The sequence below is a fragment of the Leuciscus leuciscus genome (assembly GCF_965113295.1).
Source record: "Leuciscus leuciscus genome assembly, chromosome: 10".
Lineage (NCBI taxonomy): Eukaryota > Metazoa > Chordata > Actinopteri > Cypriniformes > Leuciscidae > Leuciscus > Leuciscus leuciscus.
The window spans coordinates 42,847,629-42,870,416 of NC_138734.1; the positions used below are offsets into that span (position 1 = coordinate 42,847,629).

A 22,788-nucleotide genomic window follows, 5' to 3' on the forward strand; every position below is an offset into this window, starting at 1 on the left:
TCACTGTCTCAAAACACAAGCACAGAGTCCAAATTAAAACAATTCCCCGTCGTCCAAATTAAACAATTCCCCATCGTAAGTACACATTGATGGCCTAAGACACGAAACGAGCGGTTTGTGTGAGAAAACGAACAGTATTTATATAGTTTTTACCTCTTATACACAGACATGTCCGAGTGATCTGATCTGACGTGTGCGCAGACTGGTGCATAGATATATACACACTAGATGTCACCTTGTCTACGGCAGTTCATTGGAACGAATGTCTTTAAGGCGACATCTAGTGTATATATCTATGCACCAGTCTGCGCACACGTCAGATCAGATCACTTCGACATGTCTGTGTATAAGAGGTAAAAACTATATAAATACTGTTCGTTTTCTCACACAAACCGCTCGTTTCGTGTCTTAGGCCATCAATGTGTACTTACGATGGGGAATTGTTTAATTTGGACGACGGGGAATTGTTTTAATTTGGACTCTGTGCATGCTCTTTGAGACAGTGACCATAGACCTGCATTATATGACTGACAGACAAGAACGGTTTGACCTAAAAACATCAAAATTGAAACTACTGCGGAAAAAAAGACACCTACATCTTGGATGCCCTTGAGGTAAGCTAAAACATACCAAAAATGAATTTCAAAGTGAACTATCCCTTTAATCATTTTGAATCTTGTTGGCTATAATAGCTTGGTTGAAATAATCTCAGATTGAGAAAAAAAAAAAAAAATTCAGCTATTTCTAAGCAAATGCGTAAATATCAATATATATTGAATAGTGTCAGAAACCTTGCAAATAATTTTCTCACTCAGTATTTGTGTCTTGTTTTCCAGTACAAATATCTAAACATTATTAAATCAACTGGAGAAGCACAATTACAGAAGATGTTAAGTCTTGTTTTCTAAAAAAATAAAAATAATACATAAAAATTCAAAGGCAAAACATGTTTATTTTTCTGACCTCATTGGCAGATTTTTTTTTCTTGATTTATGCAAAAACTCACTTCATTTTTATACATTTTTCAGTAAACAAGGCTTAATATTTAATAAAAAAATTCTACTCAAGTAACTGTATCCTGATTTAATAATGTTTGGATACGTCTACTGGAAAACAAGACAAACTACAAAAATATTATAAAAACTCCAGACATATTTCCCCCCGCTGTATCGACCAGCCTTTAGTGGATCTTATGCTGATCATGATGCAGTGTTTGTGCTCTCGGGTCTCGCTGCAGGGTTTAATGTTCACTTGTTGCATCGTGAGCGAGCATTGGTCAAAAATAAACATTTCTCCAGATTCCCATCCAGCGCATTAACTGGGACACACAGCTCGCCCGTCCTCGTGAGTGTGTTACGCTGTCGTCTGGATGCAGATCGCAGTGCCGCTCCACATATGGCTACCAGCTCTGCTCTGCATTACGCAGGATTACGCCGAGCGCACTATTATATTTCCTCGACATGGTGTTGTACATGAAGTCATTGGGTTTAACTGCATCTGGTGAATGTTTAGCTTTGCTCTTGCCGTCAGAAGGCCTGTTCATATTCCCTCAAGGATTTCGACTAATGTTTGAATACGATAAACCGGAAAAAAACACTTTGTGAATGTCAGCTGGTGTTTTTAAAAACCCTCTCACTGGCGTATGTGTGTGTGTGTGTGTGTGTGTGTTTGCTGAGGACAGAAGATCCTGCAGTGAAAGCAGGGCTAACTAAATAAACGCGTTACTTCGGCTCCATGAACACCATCCTGACCTCTTTCACTTTATTGTAAGTGCTCTGATGTCAAGAAGAACCATGAAATGTGTATGTACACACACAGATACAGCGCTTATGAGTCGTATTCACACTCCTTTAGTTGTTTTATCGCATTAAAGTCGCCTTAATTTGGCTATATAGCCACAGAAAAACACTGTTTAATGTCAAATTAAAAACAGATCTCTGCAAACTGATCGAATAATTGCTGATATGAAGCCCAGAATTATTGATTCCGTAAGTGCTAACCTCTTTATTTTTAATATGGCACATCTAATAATCGCTGGTTCCGCCAATTGATAATACACTGAAAAAAACTAACAAAAAAAACAACACTAAAAATCTGTATTTTTGTCTATAAACATACTTGGGAAGCAGCATTAATACATTTATCAGGATATACTCTAAATTCATGATATATTTATGCACACTACCGTTCAAAAGTTTGAGGGTGGTACGATTTTTTAATAGTTTTGAAAAAAGACCAAGGCATTTATTTGATCAAAAATACAGGAAAAACAGGATTTTAAAAAAAATATTATTACAATTTAAAATGGCTGTTTTCTATGTAAATATACAGTAAAATGTAATTTATTCCAGTGATCAAAGCTGAATTTTCAGCATCATTACTCCAGTCTTCAGTGTCACATGATCCTTCAGAAATCAGTATAATATGATGATTTGCTGCTTCATATTTTTGTGGAAACCGTGATTCCTTTTTTTTTCTTTTTCGGATTCTTTGTTGAATAGAAATATTTTATTTAAAATACAAATCTTTTGCAACATTATAAATGTCTTTACTGTCACTTTAAGGCATTCTTGGTGAATAAAAGTTTTAATTTATTTAATTTATTTTGAATGGTAATGTATATAGTCGCAGCTAAAGGGCATTATGAATATATAATAATGATTCAGTGCCGTAGTACATATCTAATCACCATCTGAAACCAGTACCATGATGGTTTTGGTCTTGATCTCGGCTGGTTTCTGTTTAACTGTAGGGTTTCTCCATAGCAATGCCGCCCATCTGACCACCTCTCATGATCACGGACGAAGAGAAGAGAAGTGCAGGATAGATGGAGGGAAGAATCTTAACTTATTTTCACTTTATTTTCACCTCCCCTCATTTCGGCGTGCCGCCCTGGGGCGTTTTCTCTGCTTTCTCCAGAGCAAAGTGAATGTGACTTTTCTAAGGGGGTCACGGAGTGGCTGCGGGCTACGGCTTCTCCGAGTTTCACTCTGGGCTTCGGCAGAGATTTCATCTGTGCGTGAATGTGCCTCGGGCTCGAGCTCAGGGTGAGCTGAACCGCTTCACTCCAGGTCTTCTGATTGTCGCAGTATCCGGTCTCTGTTCTGCAGCGTTAATCCCAAACAAAAGCTTCCCAGTGTCCGGAAACACCCGACAAACTGAGCCGGAGTAATGAGAGAGATGGGGTTTAAAGCAGCGTTATTATAGTTACTAAAACTATAACCACAAAAAACATTCAAATACATTTTAACTGAAATAAAATAAAATTACATGTAAAAATATATATAAAAAATATTAAACTATATATAGATATCTTATCAAATGAAAACTAATAAAAATGACAAAAGCACACAAAAAAATTACTAAAACTTGAACTAAAATTTTTATGAAAACAAAAAATGAATTAAAAATATTATTATTTGTTAATATTAACAAATCTTTGTTAATATTAGTTAATACAAATCCAGCTGTTCATTGTGTGTTCATGTTAGTTCACAGTGCATTAATTAATGTTAACAAATACAACTTTTGATTTTAATAACGTATTAGTAAATGTTGAAATTAAAATTAACTAAGATTAATAAATGCTGAAGAAATATTGTTAATTCTTAGTTCATGTTAACTAAGGTAGTTAACTATGTTAATTAATGAACCTTATTATAAAGTGCATTTGTTCTTGGGAGAATTTGATGAGAAATGTTAGAGTTCATGCTGAGATTTTTGACTTTTGATTAGACTAGAAATCTGAGCACATTGTTGAGATTATGGGGTCTTTTATGACAGCTTGATGATCAGCCCCTCGTCACTGTATGTTCGCTGTAACATTCCTCATAACTTCTCCTTTTAGGTAATCGACGTGAGGATTTCTTCACTTTTGGGTGAAGTGCTCCTTTACAGAGATCTTATTTGTGATGTTTCTGTCCTGTGGGTTACCCTGAAACGGCCCGTCAGAGAGTGTGTGTGACTGAAATCAGGTACCGCTGGTGGCGGGGCGGCTGTGTGTGTTTCTTCCTCCTCCTTCACCCCTCCTCTTCTCCTCTTCTCCTCTCGTCTGGCCAGGCCTCAGATCGCCGTAGGGCTGAACCTGATAGTCCATGTTGAGCGTAAAGTCTGTCTTCATCCTGAGCCGGAGAGAGCAAACAAAGAGGCCTTACAGTGCTCCGAGGGATAGATTAGAGAGAGCGAGACAGGGGCCCCTAACTGGCCCTCGCTCGGGGTCATTGTTCAGGCAGGAGCCACAGTAACAAACTCTTTCCTTTTGCTCTCGGCGACACACAAGCTTTTGAAGTTCAGCACAAAGATGCTGTGTGGGACGGAACAAAAAAAAGGAGTGAGTGAGTGAGTGAGTGTGTGTGTGTGTGAGTGAGTGAGTGAGTGTGTGTGTGTGTGTGTGTGTGTGTGTGTGAGTGAGTGAGTGTGTGTGTGTGTGTGTGTGTGTGTGTGTGTGTGTGTGTGTGTGTGTGTGTGTGTGTGTGTGTGTGTGTGTGTGTGTGTGTGTGTGTGTGTGTGTGTGTGTGTGTGTGAGTTTGTGTGTGAGTTTGTGTGTGAGTTTGTGTGTGAGTGAGTGTGTGAGGTTAAATTCACAGGTGCAGGAAATGAGCCACCAACAATATGACATGCAGGTGATGTAATTTCCTTGACGAAATGAAACATGTGTTTCACTTTGACCTGCTTTGTAACTCCAAAATGGATCTGTGTAAGGTTTTGTAGTTGATTACAGCTTAATGTGTGTTAGTGTCAATGCTATTTGCTTTCACACCATCAATGATATCACACAAGCTTTCAGACTCACTGCATCACTAGTCGTCTGGAGGGATTTCTGAATGTCGTTCAGTAGATGAGAGTAAAACCAACTAGTTTTTATATTTTCTCAAGAAAATGTAAGTGTTGCTTACGGTGCAAAACTCACTGTCATTATGCTAGGGTGTTTGGGTTGTTACCAGGGCTATCCTAGGGAATTCTGTGTTTTCTAAGGTGTTTCTAGGGTATTCTGGGTAGTTGATTGGGCATTGCTTCATTATTGGGTGGGTGCCAGGGTGTTTCTTGAGTATTCTGGGTGGTTTCTATTGTGTTGCTAGGTGTTTGGGTAATTGCCAGGGTGTTTCTAGTGTATTCTGGGTAGTTTCTAGGGCATTGTTAGGTGTTTGGGTAATTGCCAGGGTGTTTCTAGGGTATTCTGGGTGGTTTCTAGGGCATTGATAGGTGTTTGCATAGTTGCTAGGGTGTTTCTATGGTATTCTGGGTGGTTACTTGGGTGTTGCTAGGTGTTCGGTGGTTTCCAGGGTGTTTCTATGGTATTCTGGGTGGTTACTAGGGCATTGATAGGTGTTTGCATAGTTGCCAGGGTGTTTCTATGGTATTCTGGGTGGTTACTTGGGTGTTGCTATGTTTTTAGGTGGTTGCCAGGGTGTTTCTTTGAAATTCTGGTTGGTTACTAGGGCAGTGATAGGTGTTTGGGTGCTTGCAAGGGTGTTTCTAGGGTATTCGCTAGATATTTGTGTGGTTGCCATAGTGTTTTTTAGGGTATTCTGGGTGTTTACTAGGGAATTGCTACAGTAGGTGTTTGCATAGTTGCCAGGGTGTTTCTTTTTGTATTCTGGATGGTTACTTGGGTGTTGTTATGTGTTTGGGTGGTTGCCAGGGTGTTTCTAGGGTATTCTGGGTGTTTACTAGGGCATTGTTAGGTGTTTGTATAGTTGCCAGGGTGTTTCTAGAGTGGTCACTTGGGCTTTGCTAGATGTTTGGGTGGTTGCCAAGTTGTTTTAGGGTATTCTGGCTTGGTTACTAGGGCATTGCTAGGTGTTTGCATAGTTGCCATGGTGTTTCTATGGTATTCATTGTGGTTACTTGGGTGTTGCTAGGTTTTTATTAAGGTGTTTAGGTGGTTGTCAAGTGGTTGTCCAGCAGGTAAAAATGGCGCATCTGATCACTGAGTAAAATAACAGCACACCTCACCTCACCTCATCAACACAAATTATTTGAGGAAGCATTCATTCATTCATGAGGCACCAACACAACACTAATGATGTTTGTGAAGTGATTTGAAAGTGCTCTCATATGAGTAATAGTAGTAGTCATACTCGACTTAGCAAACACCACTAATTATTGCTGTGTATTGAAATGAATGGCTGTGGAGGCAGACAGAAAAAGAGCAAAACAGGGAATATTGAGTCGCCTTTTTCATTTAAATGTGTCACCTTTTTGCTTTTAGGGTTGTAGATCAGAATAAGGTAGAAGTAGGGAAAGACCGAGAGCAAAAGAGAGAGAGAGAGTAAGAGAGGGGAAAAGCACAAGGAAAACTGATGCCCTTTCCTCCAGCTAAATTAACAGGAATCACGTGGAAAACAATCCGAGCCGGGAATGAAAGGGGGGTGGAACCATTAAAATGCGCCCGAGGCAATGGACTGCGCCCAGTATCACTAAAAATGCTCTCACTACAGATGTGCAGGCAGGCTTACAGGCAAACTCTGCTCTTGTTCTATAGCTACAATTAAAATCAACCTCCCTGCCAAAAAATTGGATGGTAGAAAGAGAGAAAAGCAGACATGAACATCAAAGACAGATTGAAATGTGTAGTCAGTAATAAGAATGGTCTCCAAGCCCCGCGGTTCTCCACGGTCCTCTTGTTAATGAGAATTTTTGACCTCTGGTTTGTAAGTTAAACTTGTAATCTTGGTTAATGAAGTAAATCAATCCCAACTTGGAGTGAGCAGCCTTTCCTTCCATCCAGCCTTTCTGTATCCTCGCCTTCTTTCGCTTGTCTTTTTCTTCTCCTCCCATCTTTCCCAGCCTGAGTAAATGCGGGCAGATCTTTCAGCCAGACAAACAGGAAGGCCACGGGTGTGTTGTGTCTCTCTCTCTCTCTCTCTCTCTCTCTCTCTCTCTCTCTGTGTGTGTGTGTGTGTGTGTGTGTGTGTGTGTGTGTGTGTGTGTGTGTGTGTGTGACGTCTACTTGGCAAGCTGTTTCATTTTGTAGCCCAGCTAAAAGGGCTGGTGGAGGGACATGGTGACAAGAAACAGAGTCTGTGTTTGACCCCTGCGTTTATTCAATATGCTGTGCTTTTTACCGAGTTCTTTTTCACATTTTACTGAACATTTATTTTGAACACATTTCAGTTGAAACCAAAAATGATCGTCAATTCAAGATATTGACCAAAAATGTATGCACCTCTTGATGGACATACATGTTGTGATGTTATTTCCATCAAGAGGTGCATCATGTGTGTGTCAAGAGTGTTTCTATGGTATTCTGGGATGGGTACTTGGGTGTTGCTAGGTGTTTGGGTTTTTGCCAGGGTGTTTCTACGGCATTCTGGGTGGTTACCTGGGTGTTGCTAGGTGTTTGGGTCGTTGCCAGTGTGTTTCTAGGGTATTTTGTGTGGTTTCTAGGGCATTGCTAGGTGTTTGCATAGTTGCCAGGGTGTTTCTATGGTATTCTGGGTGGTTACTTGGGTGTTGCTAGGGGTTTGGGTCGTTGCGATTGTGTTTCTAGGGTATTTTGTGTGGTTTCTAGGGCATTGCTAGGTGTTTGCATAGTTGCCAGGGTGTTTCTATGGTATTCTGGGTGGTTACTTGGGTGTTGCTAGGTGTTTGGGTCATTGCCATGGTGTTTCTACGGTATTCTGGGTGGTTACTTGGGTGTTGCTAGGTGTTTGGGTCATTGCCAGGGTGTTTTTACGGTATTCTAGGTGGTTACTAGGGCATTGCTAGGTGTTTGGGTCGTTGCCAGCGTGTTTCTAGGGTATTCTTTGTGGTTTCTAAGGCATTGCTAGGTGTTTGGGTCATTGCCAGGGTGTTTCTATGGTATTCTGGGTGGTTACTTGGGTGTTGCTAGGTGTTTGGGTCGTTGCCAGTGTGTTTCTAGGGTATTCTGTGTGGTTACTAGGGCAAAAACTGATGCATCTCTTGATGGAAATTAATGTTAAGATGTTATTTCCATGAGGAGGTGCATCAGTTTTTGGTCAAGATCTTGTATTGTCAATGCAAGAGTCCAGCACTCTGTAAAGTCTCCTCCAGCACATCCCAAAGTCTTTCAATGAATTTAAGGTCTGGACTCAAAGGAGCCAATCATGTGTGAAAATGATTCTTCATTCTTTCACAGTCTGAGCCTGATGAATCTGGACATTGTCCTCCTGGAATATGGCCACGATCTGTCCTCCTAAATGGGTGTTTAAGAAATGAAAAGCTACACACTCCATCAATTAGGGTTAGAAGAACTGTTGCCAAACATATAAAAACATAATAATCACTGCAATGATCATCCAATCACTGACTCTTAAGCATTTGAATATTTAAATCCAAACTGTGACTTTTTTTGGCCAGGCAATATAAGTTTACATATCGCGTCATATTACTGTAGAAAGCAGACAGAACATGCGAGTTTGACATTCGCAATCTTGTTTTTAGAGAAAGTGAACATATGCATAGCTTCCTTCTAAATGAAAACCAGACGAATTCGCATTGAAAGATGGCGTGTCTGATCCCACCTCGTGATTCACGTTTGACATGTTTGTTTTCATCTGTCTGCAAATGTTTGTGAGGCTTTTGCAAACAACAGTACAATTACAATTTCACGCACAGCGACGACAGATAATCGTCCAATAAGATGGTGATTCCAGTAACCAGAAGAAGATGTTAATACACACAGAGAGATCCGTTTGAGGTCAATGATCTGAGACTCGATAAAGTATCGTCTGTTCATTGGTTTTCCACACACACACACACACACACACACACACACACACACACACTGACCTGCGCCGACACGCACGCCTGTCAGACCAGGTCACACATGACTTCCTTACATGACTCATTTCATTCGGATGTGTTTTTCTTTTATTATTTTTTAGCGCATGAGTTTGTTCCTGTCAGCGGCACCACACCCGCCCGACCCATGTGAAGCCAACAGCATCAAATAAACAATATTCAGGAATAATCATACCAAATGAAAAACATCATTCACTGACGTTACTGTCTTTCAACTTCCCAAACTCTCCGTCCGAGTCACATATTCCACTGTTTTTGTGTACATATTTTTCATCCATGTTCACAAAGCAGAAGATTTCCCATCCGTTTCTGTTTCTCGGCGTCGTTGGTCTGAGGGTTCGGCTCTGTTAAAAACACCTCACATCCGTGCAAAACGCCTTCAGTGTATTTTCCGGAGCCCAAGAGGGATCGCTGAGGAAGAGAAGAGATGAAGGCACTATACATCACAGAGGAAAAGGCCGTTTAGTGCCACGGTTTTCCCAATGGTCCTGTAGAGCGCTGGGGCGACTGGCCTTCGGAAAGCTCGGGACAATAATGCTCTGTATCCCGCCTGGAGAACCGCCAGTTCGGATGGGTCAGCTACATTATACTTAATAATATATTGCCATTTTGTATAGTATGCCAAGATGGAAAAGCATACAACTGGGAGGATAAGAGATGTTCATGAAAATTCAGTAACACTTTACAATAAGGTCTCATTTGTTAACATGAACTAACTATGAGCAATATATCTTTACAGCATTTATTCACCTTTGTTAATGTTATTTAATAAAAATAAATAAAAATTGAAACATTAATGTTAACAAATGAAACCTTATTGTAAAGTGTTACCAAAATATCTCTCTAGTTGAGTCTTTTTTGAGTTTCACATCATGGAATATAAATGAAAATATAAATCTAAGGCTATATACATATAAATATATATATATGCATAACCACAAATCTGTACTGATATTCAAGCCTGCAAACTCTAGGATTCTCCATATTGCTTCTAGTGAAACTTTGCACTAAAAAGTGGTTAAATATACAGTTTTGACAACAAAGTTGAGCCTGAGGGGAAGTACAGATACTCATCTTAAAGAAATTAATTACCTCCCTTGTTAATCTAGATATAATTAAGTTTCTGAAGAATGAATTTCACTGCAGTTTTGCCATGGAGACGCTACGGCACCAGAGCCAAATCTAGAACTGGTCAGGGATGATGGGATATCCTTCTGATACATTCCCACCGCCCGTCCCACGCTTGTCTGGGAATACATCATCCATACCGCTATGAATCAGAGATTAGCATTAACGCAAGGTGGCTGCAAACGAAACCGGTCAGGAACACTTTTCACCCCAAAATCTGAAGAAAACCTTTACTTTATTGAAGAGTTTTCAGTGGTGTTGTCCATGTCACTGAAGTCTTTATGTATTCATATTTCGCTTCCAGGAAAACAGATAAAAAATATCCTAAACTGCACAGATTTCTCCAATCAGATGCTCTTGATTCAGAATGTCCCTCCGCCTGAGATCATACCTGAAGTTTATTGGATTTTATTTGTTTATTTAAAAATAAAGTCACAAGCACTTTCAATAGGAAATACACTAAGAAATGCTGGGTTGTTTTAACCGAACTTTGGGTCAAATATGGACAAACCCAGCTGTTGGGTAAAATTTTTACATTACATTTTTAACCCAACATTTGGGTTTGTCCATATTTGACCCAAAATTGGGTTAAAACAACCCATCATTTTAGAGTGTTCAAAAGTTTAGTGTCAGTATGATTTTTTTAATGTTTTTGAAAGAAGTCTCTTATGCTCATCAAGACTGCATTTATTTGATCAGAAAATACAGTAAAAACAGTGAAATATTATTACAATTTAATCTAACTATTTTCTATTGTAATATATTATAAAATATAATTTATTCCTGTGATCAAAGCTGAATTTTCAGCATCATTACTCCAGTCTTCAGTGTCACATGATCTTTCAGAAATCCTTCAGATATGATGATTTGATGCTCAAGAAACATTTATGATTATTATCAGTGTTGAAAACTGTTGTGCTGCTTCATATTTCAGTGGTAAATCTTTTTTGAAATCTAATGTTACATTATAAAAGTCTTTACTGTCTCTTTTGATCAATTTAATGCACCTTAAATAAAAAAAGTATACATAAAAAAAAAAAAAAATCATAGTGATCCTAAACTTTCGAATAGCAGTGTATATAAACACAATTTGTTTTTAAATTTGCAATTAATTATTTTTCATTCTGACATTATTTTCATAACAATTACTCTATTCTGCAATGCAAAATACTATATATACAAAACATATTATTTAAATGGCAAATTATTCATACATTGTGATGGTATTTGTTGTACTTCCAACAAAAATCCGCAGTCAAATACTGTAATGCATATAGATTGAGTAATTCTTATTATACTCAATGGTGATTCTCATTACTGTAAAAAAATAATTAAATTTACAGTAATGAGAATCACCATTGAGTATAATAAGAATTACTCAATCTATATGCATTACAGTAATGAGATTGTAGAGGGGAAATGTATTTAGTAAGTAAATGTAATTAATTGACAATGCATCTTGCGATTTAGCTTTATTTTCTTATGGTCTTAATGACTTTTATTTTGTGGTGACATTTGATTCCCCTGAACACCAGCGCTGTGTGTCGTGTTTAACGGTGGTTGTTTGCACGCTGCACTAGAGGCCATTGAGTCTTTTGAAGCGAATATGACTGGAATCTGAATCCAGTCGGGCGTAATTCACCCCAGGATCTACTTCCCATCATCCTTCGGAAATGTACTTAGAGTCGGCGCTCTCTCGCTTCTGTGAAATTAGCCGCGGTCTCGTTGAGCTCTGCTACATTGTGACATTACTGCAAAACACTTTTGTGTTGCTCTCTATTAAAGCATGTTGTTTCTTTTTGATTTTATTATTTGTGTCAGCTACGTTCTGCTGGTGGAAAGGTTGATGCCTGGGGACACGAGCAAGTGAAAATGCTGGAATGATCTTTCATTAAAGGCTGCCAGTGGAAGAGGAAATCTGAGATGGAAAGAGACGTGGAAATGTATGGCGTCCACATAAACACAGCAAACTGCGTCTGATTCACATTTCTTGTACTTCAGAAACACATGTATCAGTATTTTGAGCGCCCAAGCTGAATTGATTTTTTATAATCAAACGATTCGCTGCTGGGGAAATGAGTTACGTAACCAAATTCAGCTGCGAGTTTCACCTTTACACCTTTCTCCAGAAAATCATCCTCACCTAGCCTATTTATTTTTTGGCTAGAACTCAAAGCGGACGTGGAAGTCGATTCTGGAAGTGACTTTTAATTTGTCGGGCCTTCGGTCGCTGCGTTAGGGGAAGGCTTGATTAAAAAGAGGAGCACCATATTGTTTGCAGATGGAGGCGCTTCAGGAGGAGTTGTAATTGAATTTCTGCATAGAGATGACAGGCCAAACCCAGCACCTGTCTGGCACCCTCGACCGGAGTGGAGAATACGCTCCCAAATCCCGCTTTGGAATTCTTCGGAAACATTTACTGCGAATGGAATGGAATTTTGACAATCACTCATGTTGTTATTATGATGCCACAGGCAGATATTTATCTTGTTTTAAGCAAAAACTCACTTTATTTGTATGCATTTTTTCCAGAAAAGACTTGATATGATGCAGTTTGCACAGTTACTCAGCACTTTATCATATTAGAATATTTATTAGCCACTTAGTAGGAGAGTGGGTAAAGTGTGTTTTTATGTTTTGTGTTACGGTTAGGGTGTGCTTGCAGGAAAGATGAGAGAGGGTTTGGTACGAATGATGAGTGAGATGTACTCTGTGTGTGTGTGTGTGTGTGTGTGTGTGTGTGTGTGTGTGTGTGTGTGTGTGTGTGTGTGTGTGTGTGTGTGTGTGTGTGTGTGTGTGTGTGTGTGTGTGTGTGTGTGTGTGTGTGTGTGTGTGTGTGTGTGTGTGTGTGTGTGTTTGCAATGAATATGTTGTGAAATGAGTTTTTATATACTGTATATGTGTTATAATGATGCACCTTACTAGAGTGGCTCTATAATCTCATTGTATTTAAATGCAATGACAATAAAGGCATTCATTCATTCATATCTTATTCCACAAATAAATGTATCTTGATTTAGGAATGTTTATGTATTTGTGGAGTTGACATTCCGAAATTCCGCTTTGGAACTCTTCTGAAACATTTTCTGCGAATGGAATGGAATGGAATTCTGACAGTCACTCACGTTGCGTGACATCATCGGCTGTAATGCGGCTCAAATGGGCATTTGAAAGGAATCGCCCCAAAATTATTTTCTTACTTATTCTTAATTTCCAGTAAAAATATCATTCTTAAATCAAGATGCATTGACTTGGGAAGCAAAAATGACTTGTCTTGTTTTCTGAAGAAAAAATAGGCCATCGAAATGAAGTGAGTTTATGCTTAAAACAAGATCTGCCAGTGGAGTCCGAAAAACTTGATTGTTATCAGGCAAATATTTATCTTGTTTTAAGCCAAAACTCCCTTTATGTTGATTTATTTATTTTTCTTCAGAAAAGACTTGCTATCTTATGCCACAAATACATGCATCTTTATTTAATACTGTTTGCATTTTTGTACTGAAAAACAAGACAAAACTTCTGAATGAGAAACCATTTTTTGCAGTGATGGTTAGTCTGAGTTTTGCCTGTGAAATCCTGGCTGTGTGTAATTAGGTCAGTCGTTTAGTGCATTAATGAGGGTTAATTGCGCGGCGTCTGATCTGTGCTCCCGCCACACATGAGCTGGGTTTCCGTATACCTCCTCCAGTGTAAATGTCCATTCATACGCTTCTTTTCCTGTTTAACGCGGCACCAGTGATCCGTGGGGAATGCGTAGCGTGTGATATGTTTTTAATAAAACACACTCGACGCGTCCAGCCAAATTCCCCTCTAAAAGTAGCATCTAAAACAACAAATCTCCAGTAACCTCCTCCAGTGTTCCCGCTTCCGACGAGCATGTTGTGTTGTGATGCGACGTGTTTTCACAGACGGGTTGTGTTCGTGTGGAAAAACATGGCGCGGCTAAAATTAGCCGAAGAGAAGGCTGGAGTGAATAAACAAGCCGATCCATTAGCGTGGACGGGTTATTGGCTTATTTCGCCTGTTCTGAGGGCAGCCCATTAAAAGTGGTAATGTGTGCCCGCAGCTCTGCCCGAGGGACCCGGAGGAGGCCAGGGAGAGGAAGATTTCACATGCATCAGGCGCCTGAATTAAATAGACCAATGTTCCCTAAAAAGACTGAAGTACATCTCTTTCTGATGTGCGTCTCGGGCTAAAAAAATTCATTGATCTTGGAATGTCCCTTGGCAATTATAAAATATTAAATCCAAGTCACACTTTTTGGCTCAGCTTAATTCCTCCTCTCTCTCTCGTCTTCTCCATCTCTCGCTCGCTCTCCCGCTGTTCATTGCTTCCTCCATTTGATCAGTTTTTAAAAAGTTTGCAATGTTTTCTAATGGAAAGAATCCCAGTAGTGCCGGCGCAGTTCAGATCCCCATTAATACGCACTTGCATGTTTTTTTTAATCGGTTTTGGCAGCAGATGTCACAAAAGGTTTTGTTTGAGATGCTAAATATTGCTGTCGTGAGGTCTGCGTCTTCACACGTCCTCTGAGACATCCGAGCCGTCTGTGGCTAATTGGCCAAATAATTAAATTTAACCGTGATCTTAATAAATATATTCAGCCTGCTGTTTGACGGGCCACACAGTTCATTAGAGCCGGTGTGTGTTTGTGATTCGGGTAATTAAGATTTCGAATCGATCACTGAATGCATAATACAGGAGTCAGTAATCCGTGCGCAGGGATTCCTGCTTTTCCTCGGATCCGCATGCTAAGAGCCGTTTACCTCACGGCCTGATGAGGGCTTTTATTTAGAGAGACTAATTAACTCTCACATTTCCCAATGTTTTCTTTTTCCTCGCTGCCTTTTCTTTTGGCTAAACAATACGTCATTTTGACTCAAGCAATGTGGCGTTTACTAAATTAACTTGGGTTGTGCATTCAAAGGTTTTGTAAATACATTTATAGTGTGATTAATATGCATGTGAACATGTTAAATGTGTTCGGCTTGTCTACAAATGAATGAATTCAAATAAGCATGTCAGATTGCTTGTTTTTGTTTCTCTGTGTGTGAGTGTGTGTGAGTGTGTGTGTGTGTGCGTGTGTGTGCGTGTGTCTGTGTGTGTCTGTGTGTGTGTGTGTGTGTGTGTGTGTGTGTGTGTGTGTGTGTGTGTGTGTGTGTGTGTGTGTGTGTGTGTGTGTGTGTGTGTGTGTGTGTGTGTGTGTGTGTGTGTCTGTGTGTGTGTGTGCGTGTGTGTGTGTGTGTGTGTGTGTGTGTTCACTGACTGAAACCTGCAGATGGTAATAATAAAGCACGCTACACCATCAAACCAACATTCAAACGCTCTTATTTTCCGCACCAGCCCAAATCACAGTCGCTCGCGCCCAAGTTCTCTTTTCTACATCTGTCATATTGCTGTGTGAAGAACCCAGACATGTATTTTTTAACAATCCATAAATTATGTATTCTGAGCCGTAATGAACACAGTTGAGTGATGCTCTCTGTGATCTCGCTCTGAAGAGGATCTGATATTTCCCTCACTATCAGACTGTTCATTACGTGTTCAGGGCGCTGTGTGTGTGTGTGTGTGTGTGTGTGTGTGTGTGCTTGTACAACTATATTTGTGAGGACCATTTGGAGTATTAGACCATTGCATGATACTGTTAAGAAGATAATTACCGCATTTTAATGTAATGGCCAGTATTATAATCTACACTATTTTGTCTAGTTAAACTCACTATAATCTAAAAACATTAAGTCTTATGGGCTACAAGTGTTTTAAATCTGAAGTGTTGCAACTTAAAACAGAATTGCAGGAATAACACTGGTTTTCAAACAGGTTTCCAGGCCACTCCCACTGTGTGCTATTGGTCAGTCAGGAAGATAGCCCCGCCCCCAAACCATGTTGTGTTGCTGTGATTGTGATGCTCAAACAAGCATTTTTACAAATTATTTATAGTGTTCTTGGCATTTAAACTGTAATAGAAAAGACACCACTTTTAAAACACAATGTAAAAATGTATGTTTTGGCTAATTGATAACATAATGCATTTCAGTAGTAAGTTATAGATTGTGCAAAATGCAAATAATCAATCATGCGCTCCTAAATAGCGCTTAAAATGCTTTTGTTTCCAGGCATAGTGCTCTTAAATGTTTAAATCTTTGCATTCATTTATGCTGTGCCTTTAAGTCAGTGCTGCCATATGGCAATAGCCAAAAACAATGAAATATCTAGTGCATAAATAAACTATTTGGGAACAGTATCATGCACTCCTAGCCTACATGTCATCACACATATGCTCATAATTACATGGCATTGATTGTGTTTGAACACACCTACATGATTGACAGGTCTCTATGGGTGGTCTGGCACAAAAAGCTTGTGTTACTCTGTGTATCCGAACCGATTTATTGCTTTTCTCTCTGGGCACAAAATCATGCTTTATTCCTGCACTTTGTGTTTTATTGCAGCAAAATAATCCGAGGTTTTATTATCCGTCTAAACTCTTATTATAAGCACATATTCGTGCATTAGCTCTTTCTCAGTGTGTGTGTTTGTGTTGTGAAGCTGTTTGGATATTACACGACGCTTTAGGTGTTTTCCCACAATGCCGCTGGGCTTCCCCCGCCCAAAGTCCCGCCTCAGGTACAGGAAGACTTCAGCACTTCCTCCTGCAAACTTGTGCAATTATCACTGCAAGTGTAGATTTAAAGCGAGTCAATATGTAGATAAGGTTTGCACATACATACAAAGGAAGCGGGGTTTGGTGTGTAAAGCGATGCAGGTACGAGGCGTCCCCGCCGGCCTTCTGTGATCTAACTGATGTAACCGGTGTAGTTTTCAGCTTAGCGGTGGATCTCGGCGCCAAGCTGTTGCTTAACACATCTACTAATATGATAGTGTTTTGAATCATGGCTTTGCAACTTTTATATTGTAACAGAAACCATCTAAAGATGCTGAGATGTCGCATCACACTCGGACTTCATCACTTTGATTTCCACATGCACTGCCACAAAACAATGACTTTGATATTTTAGTTGCGTAGATATATACCACCGGTCAAAACTTTGGAATAATTCACATTTTTATATATTTTTTAAATAAGTCTCTTCTGCTCACCAAGACTGCATTTATTTGATCAAAAATACTGTAAAAAATTATAAAATATTATTACAATATAAAATAACTGTTTTCTATGTGAGTATATAGTAAAGTGTAATTTATTCCTGTGATCAAAGCTGAATTTTCAGCATCATTACTCCAGTCTTCAGTGTCACATGATCCTTCAGAAATCATTCTAATATGATGACATTTCTTATTAATATCAATGTTAAAAACAGTTGTGATTCTTCATATTTTTGTGGAAACCATCACATTTTTTTCAGGAAACTTTGATGAATAGAAAGTGCAAAAGCATTTATTTGAAATAGACTCTTTTGTAACATTATAAATGTCACTTTTGATCAATTTAATGCATCTTTGCTGAAAAAAAGAAGTAGTTTCTTTTTTTTAATCTTACTTACCCAAAACTTTTGAATGGTAGTGCATCACAGTTTCCACATAAAAATAAAAAATGAAGCAATTGTTTTCAACATTGATAATAATCATAAATGTTTCTCGAGCATCAAATCATCATATTATACTGATTTCTGAAGGATCATGTGACACTGAAGACTGGAGTAATGATGCTGAAAATTCAGCTTTGATCACAGGAATAAATTACACTTTACAAAATATTCACATAGAAAACAGTTATTTTAAAATTGTAATAATATTTCACTATTTTACAATATTTTTTTTATCAAATAAATGCAGCCTTGGTGAACATAAAAAACTATACCTAATGTGTTTAAAATAGTTTATTTTGTGATTGTGACTAAACGGGGTTAATTTCCATTCAGTCATTCTGCAAAATGAATAAATGCACATGATTGTTGTTCTTTGTGAAATGCTCAGTCTGCAGCAAACGGACTCTTTAAGTGATGATTTACACTTTAAGCGTCGCATTACACAGTTTGACCTGCATGTATCATGATTCTTCGCTCTATAGAGATTAGAGTTCAATGCATTGGGGGAACATTAAAGCGATTGATATGAAACGGCCTCACGAGTCTTTGTTCTTTTCTGGGACACAATCATATTAAACATGACTGTTACTGCATCAACAAAAGTTTGAGAAGTTGACGACCTCCCGGTAGACACACAAACGTGGGACTCTTCTACACCTCGTGGAGGGCAAACGGTTAGACTCTTCTGAAGCGTTTTAAAATGTGCATGAGCTCTCCGTGATGTGTGTGTGTGTGTGTGTGTGTGTGTGTGCATACGTTATTCATTTTTAAGTGAGATGTTTTGAGTCTTCGCCGACACATTTGACTGCGTCTGTGTGGATCACTGTCTTGATGTAGAGCCTCGCTCGCCACATCAGCGCTAAAAGAAAGTTTTGATTCTCTGGGTCCCCCGCACTCACGTTCAAAAATAGCTCTCGCGTGCAGCGCTTTCCCGTAACGACCCTATTAGAGATTGTTTTCCTTCTGTCAGGTCACCCTTTTTGGAGGTTCTTAGGTTAAGATGTTTTTCTGCCAAGTGTTGTAGTTCAGTTTCACAAAGACATCAAAAAGTGTTTGGAAGTGGCGTTTGGGAACCTCCTGCAACGCATCGCTCTTTTAACTCGCCACAAAGGCGTTCGTTCGTTGTTATCTTTAGCTCCTCCTTCAATTTGGCAGGCGCAGATTAAACTTTAAAATGACTCCCCACCACGGCGTTTAAAATGTGAGGATGGCAAAACCAACAAGGCCTCATTAGCGGGATCATCTGAGGACCAGCGTTTAGACTTGATACTCATTACCCAGACTTCCCGTTCGAACTCTAATTGGGTTCGTTTTATATGTGAAACGCTTTCAATTTTTAATGTGCCACTTTTTAAAGTTCCACAACTGCCAAAGATGCTCGTTGAAATGAAGTCTTCTTTTAATGGGCTGTGAGTTTTTGTGCGTTGAGTCAGAGGAGATCGGGGTCAACGCGGATGGCGATGGAAAATGCTGTGATTGGCTCGCGTGTGTTTGGGTCGTGTTCCCCTGTTTATCTTCACGCAACTCTGTCGGCTGAGCGGTTCTGCTCAGAAGAGTTTGTTTCTAGACAACTGCTCTGTTTATAGGAATAAATAGTCGGCGTGCATCACATTACAGCCGGTTCTGAGAGAAAACTTTCTGATCTCCCCCCGAACGAACTTCCAGTTAATTATAGTTCCTGCTCAATTTCACTGTGTTCCCCTCAAAACTTGTGTTTGCTAGAAAAATAATGACTGCTAATTAGCCCTTTTGTTCAGCGTCTTGCTATAGTTTGTTGCTCTCAGGCTCTGAAAACCGAAGGAACAGGGAAGTTTCCTAGCAAGGAAAGTTTGTTTGCCAGGGAAGTTTCTGGGCGTTTAGCTCGATGACCCCTTCGGAGATGTGCTTCGGGAAACGCTTTCATCCCGAGCCGTAACCTGTGGACGCTCCGACTCAAGGCGATCGCATTTGCAGCTTTGTCTACTAATTAGAAAATTCCTGACCTCCAGCGAGATGTTTTAATTATGTGTTGTGTCAACGAGTTTGCAGATTTAATCCACACTCTTGAGTGCGTACAGACACGAACCGGCACATCTCTCTCTCTCTCTCTCTCTCTCTCTCTCTCTCTCTATCCTGTCCATCGCACATGACCGCGTGGCCGTTCTTCATCGCCATGTTTGTTTTCACATGCTTAAGCAGCCAAACAAGATGCCGTTTATGTGGGTGTGAAGCGAGACGGTGCGACAGGGCTTCTCGGTGTCTGTGAGTCAGTAGAGGAAGGTAGGAAAGGGTTAAGGAGCGAGTGAGAGGCGATGCTGAGAGCGGCTGCTGAAGAACATAGCCGTGTTCGTGCGAAGGCAAGTCATTTCCCGAAACACTGCAGACACTGCGCCTCAGGCGCTCTGAAACCTTTGGAGACCAAAATGGCTTGCAGGAGTTAGAAGTAATAAGGTGTTTTTTTTTCTTCTTTTTTTCGCCTTCTTTCTCCTTGACTGAAATTGTGCAGTTGCTATGCATCGCCATGGCCGTGTTTTTCCTTGTGTTTTATGTCAGGCATTAAAATGCTCACCAACCCGCCATTTTTGAGATTTGTTGCTCTTTAGTTGGCCAGCGGATTGCAGTTGTTTGTTTTGAATGTAATTCTGCCATTTTTCATCAAGATCAGACGAGCTCGACTCTCTCTTTCCCTGTGTTTCTCTTTTCCAGTATTAACACTACATATAAACCTAACACAGCAGCAAATATGAAGTGGCTTGCTCTATGATATTACAGCTTTTTTTTATTATTGTTTAACAAAATGCATATTCGGCCTGTTTTGGACCATGAGAGTAATACTGTGGCTCTCTGACTTAAGTACCGTAGTATTACCTGGGCTTATTTTATGCAATTTATGCAATTTGCAATTTAAATGGTCCTGAAGTGTGATTTTAGTATTAATATATAATCTCTCAATTAATACGAGCTCATAAAAGCTGTGTTAATTGGTTACACTTTATTTTAAGGTGTTTTTGTATGTAATGTGTAACAATGACACTGTAAAATAAAGTGTTACCCATTTGTTTTGTTTTTTGTATTAGATAAAAACACACACACACACACACACACACACACACATACATATACATATATATGTGTGTATTGTTTTTTTGGTTTGTTTTTTTCTATGATCAGATATTTTACCATGGTACCACCACAGTACTATTTTCCAAGCAAGTGAAGGACCCCAATTAGCATTTCCATCGTTTTCCGCATTCTCTATTTTATGAGCCTCACCAGTGACCAAAACAATAAAATACATATACTTAAAGTATTTAAAAAAAACTGTATTTCTCAGAGTACCATGGTATTACCTGGGTGGAATTTGTGCTATTTTAATTAGTTTTCCTTCCATTAATTAATTTGTCACCTTTCAAAATAAACTAAGTATAAATTTAAGTATAAATACATAATCTCTAAGTTTAAGGGGCTGTATGTAGAATTGAGAAACCGTTGTTATTAGCGACACCGGTGGCCGTTCAGTGAACTGCAGCATTAGAGACCCTGATATACTCACGCTGAAGTTCTTTTTTGTTCTTTGCTTAGAAGTAAAAAGACATTGTAAATATCTTTGCAGTGATATACTGTTAACGAACATCTCGACACCGTTCACGCTGCTGAGAGACGGCTAGATGAATATGTGAATATGTGCTGCTCTTTCCTCTCAATAACACAATAAACAGAACAAAAATGAGAAAGCAGCAGTTCAGAAAGCATCTGATCATAGAGATGTGGATGTCTACAGCAGATCTGAGATTCACTGTCGACAGATGAGCTCATTAAAATTACTGTGAGATGCGTCAAAATCAATCAAAACCCACAGCCAATCAGAACAGCGTGTGGGCGGAGTCTCACGGCACCAGAGAGTAATCTTGACGGCACTCGCAAGAAAATGTCGCTACATAATCAAATATTACACCATTTAAACATTATTAAAAATACATAGGCTTCTGAGTTACTAAAACAATCTTTGTCAAAGATTACACTTGTTTGTTCACAGTTTAAACGTTCTTGTTTCCATTTGTTTAATTTGAAGATCTGAGGTGAATTATCCACTGTTGCTTTTACAGCTTCAAAGCTGGAGCACTAAATGACATTCAAAGTCACATGACACGCTTTTAACATTAAATAAAGCACATAAACAGCACCTGAGATTATCATCAACACACTTTGTGTTTGTTGTTCCAGCGCGACGTCCCAGAAAAATAGAAACCGTTTCTAAAATAGGATCGTCGCGTGTCGCCGTCGGGGCTGGTTAGGACAAACACTCTCATTAACATGGAAAACAACCTTTTGTAGTTAGGACACGGTGTTATGATAGTTTGATTGTAAAGTATATTTGAAACCATAGACTATAGATCCGGCGATGTGAGACTATAGTTTGAATTAATCCCTTTTCCTTTCATTACAGTACAGAATATCTCTTTCTGCATTATCCTGAACATTGTATAAGCATTCGTATCATGTGTCATTGAACAGAAGCACGTAAACGTCACTTTCTTTGGATTTTCCCAGCAAAAACGTCGCGAGTCATGGTAATAAACATGTCAATGGAAAAGATAACCTATATATTAAAAAATAAATATAAACATTTTGATGGAGTTTGGGGACCTTTTAAATTGTTTGTAAAATGTGGTGGAGTTGGAAAGGTTTTGATAGAAGACTAAGAAAAGAGGTGGTATTGTATGGTGTTGTATATTAATGTAAAATACTGAGAAGCTTTTGGTTTTGTTTTGTTTTGTTTGATTGTTTGTTGATTTATGTTTTATCTGGTACATTGAAATGTGTATGTACATGTGTATAGTTAAAATGCAATAAAAAGGAATAAAAAAATAAAAACATCGCGAGTCGTTCACATAAACATCAGACTACAAGCTTTCATAGACAAACTAGGAAGGTTTTTAACGTTTCAGCACAAGCTTAACAATAAAAAAGCAATTAATACATGAAAATTGTTACATAAAGCCCCTTTAATATGAGATCATAAACACTGCATGCTTAACAATTATATTTATTTTAATAATAATATTTTTATTTAATAAAAAATGGTGCTAAAAACACACACACACGCACACACACACACATTTTTATATATACCACACCATAGCACTATTTTCTAGGCAATTGAAGGACCCCAATTAGAATTTTCATAGTTTACCGCATTCACTATTGTATGAGTTTCACCAAAGCAAACTGAATCTTATAAAGGTGTGTGTTTGAACAGCTCGCTCAAGCTTCTCTGACCCTTTGATTAGCAGAAAGCCGAAAAACAAAGCCGTCTTCATCCTTTTCTCCTGCCTTTGTTACTCTTGGCTGCCGTGGCGCGGTT

At 39.0% G+C, this 22,788-nt stretch overlaps 1 protein-coding gene across 4 annotated transcripts in view; it reads left to right on the forward strand.

Annotated features, from left to right (window-relative positions):
- LOC309507902 (transcription initiation factor TFIID subunit 4) overlaps positions 1-22,788 on the forward strand; it is a 109,910-nt gene that overhangs the window by 73,663 nt on the left and 13,459 nt on the right. The window contains exon 15 of one of the 4 annotated variants that reach the window (XM_082182339.1): positions 11,716-16,959. The exons of the other annotated variants lie outside the window; for them this stretch is intronic. Within the exon in view, the coding sequence (XP_082038465.1) occupies positions 11,716-11,778 (63 nt within the window). The 3' untranslated portion in view covers positions 11,779-16,959. Of the gene's footprint in view, positions 1-11,715; positions 16,960-22,788 lie in introns of those variants that run through there. 4 annotated transcript variants of the gene reach the window in all.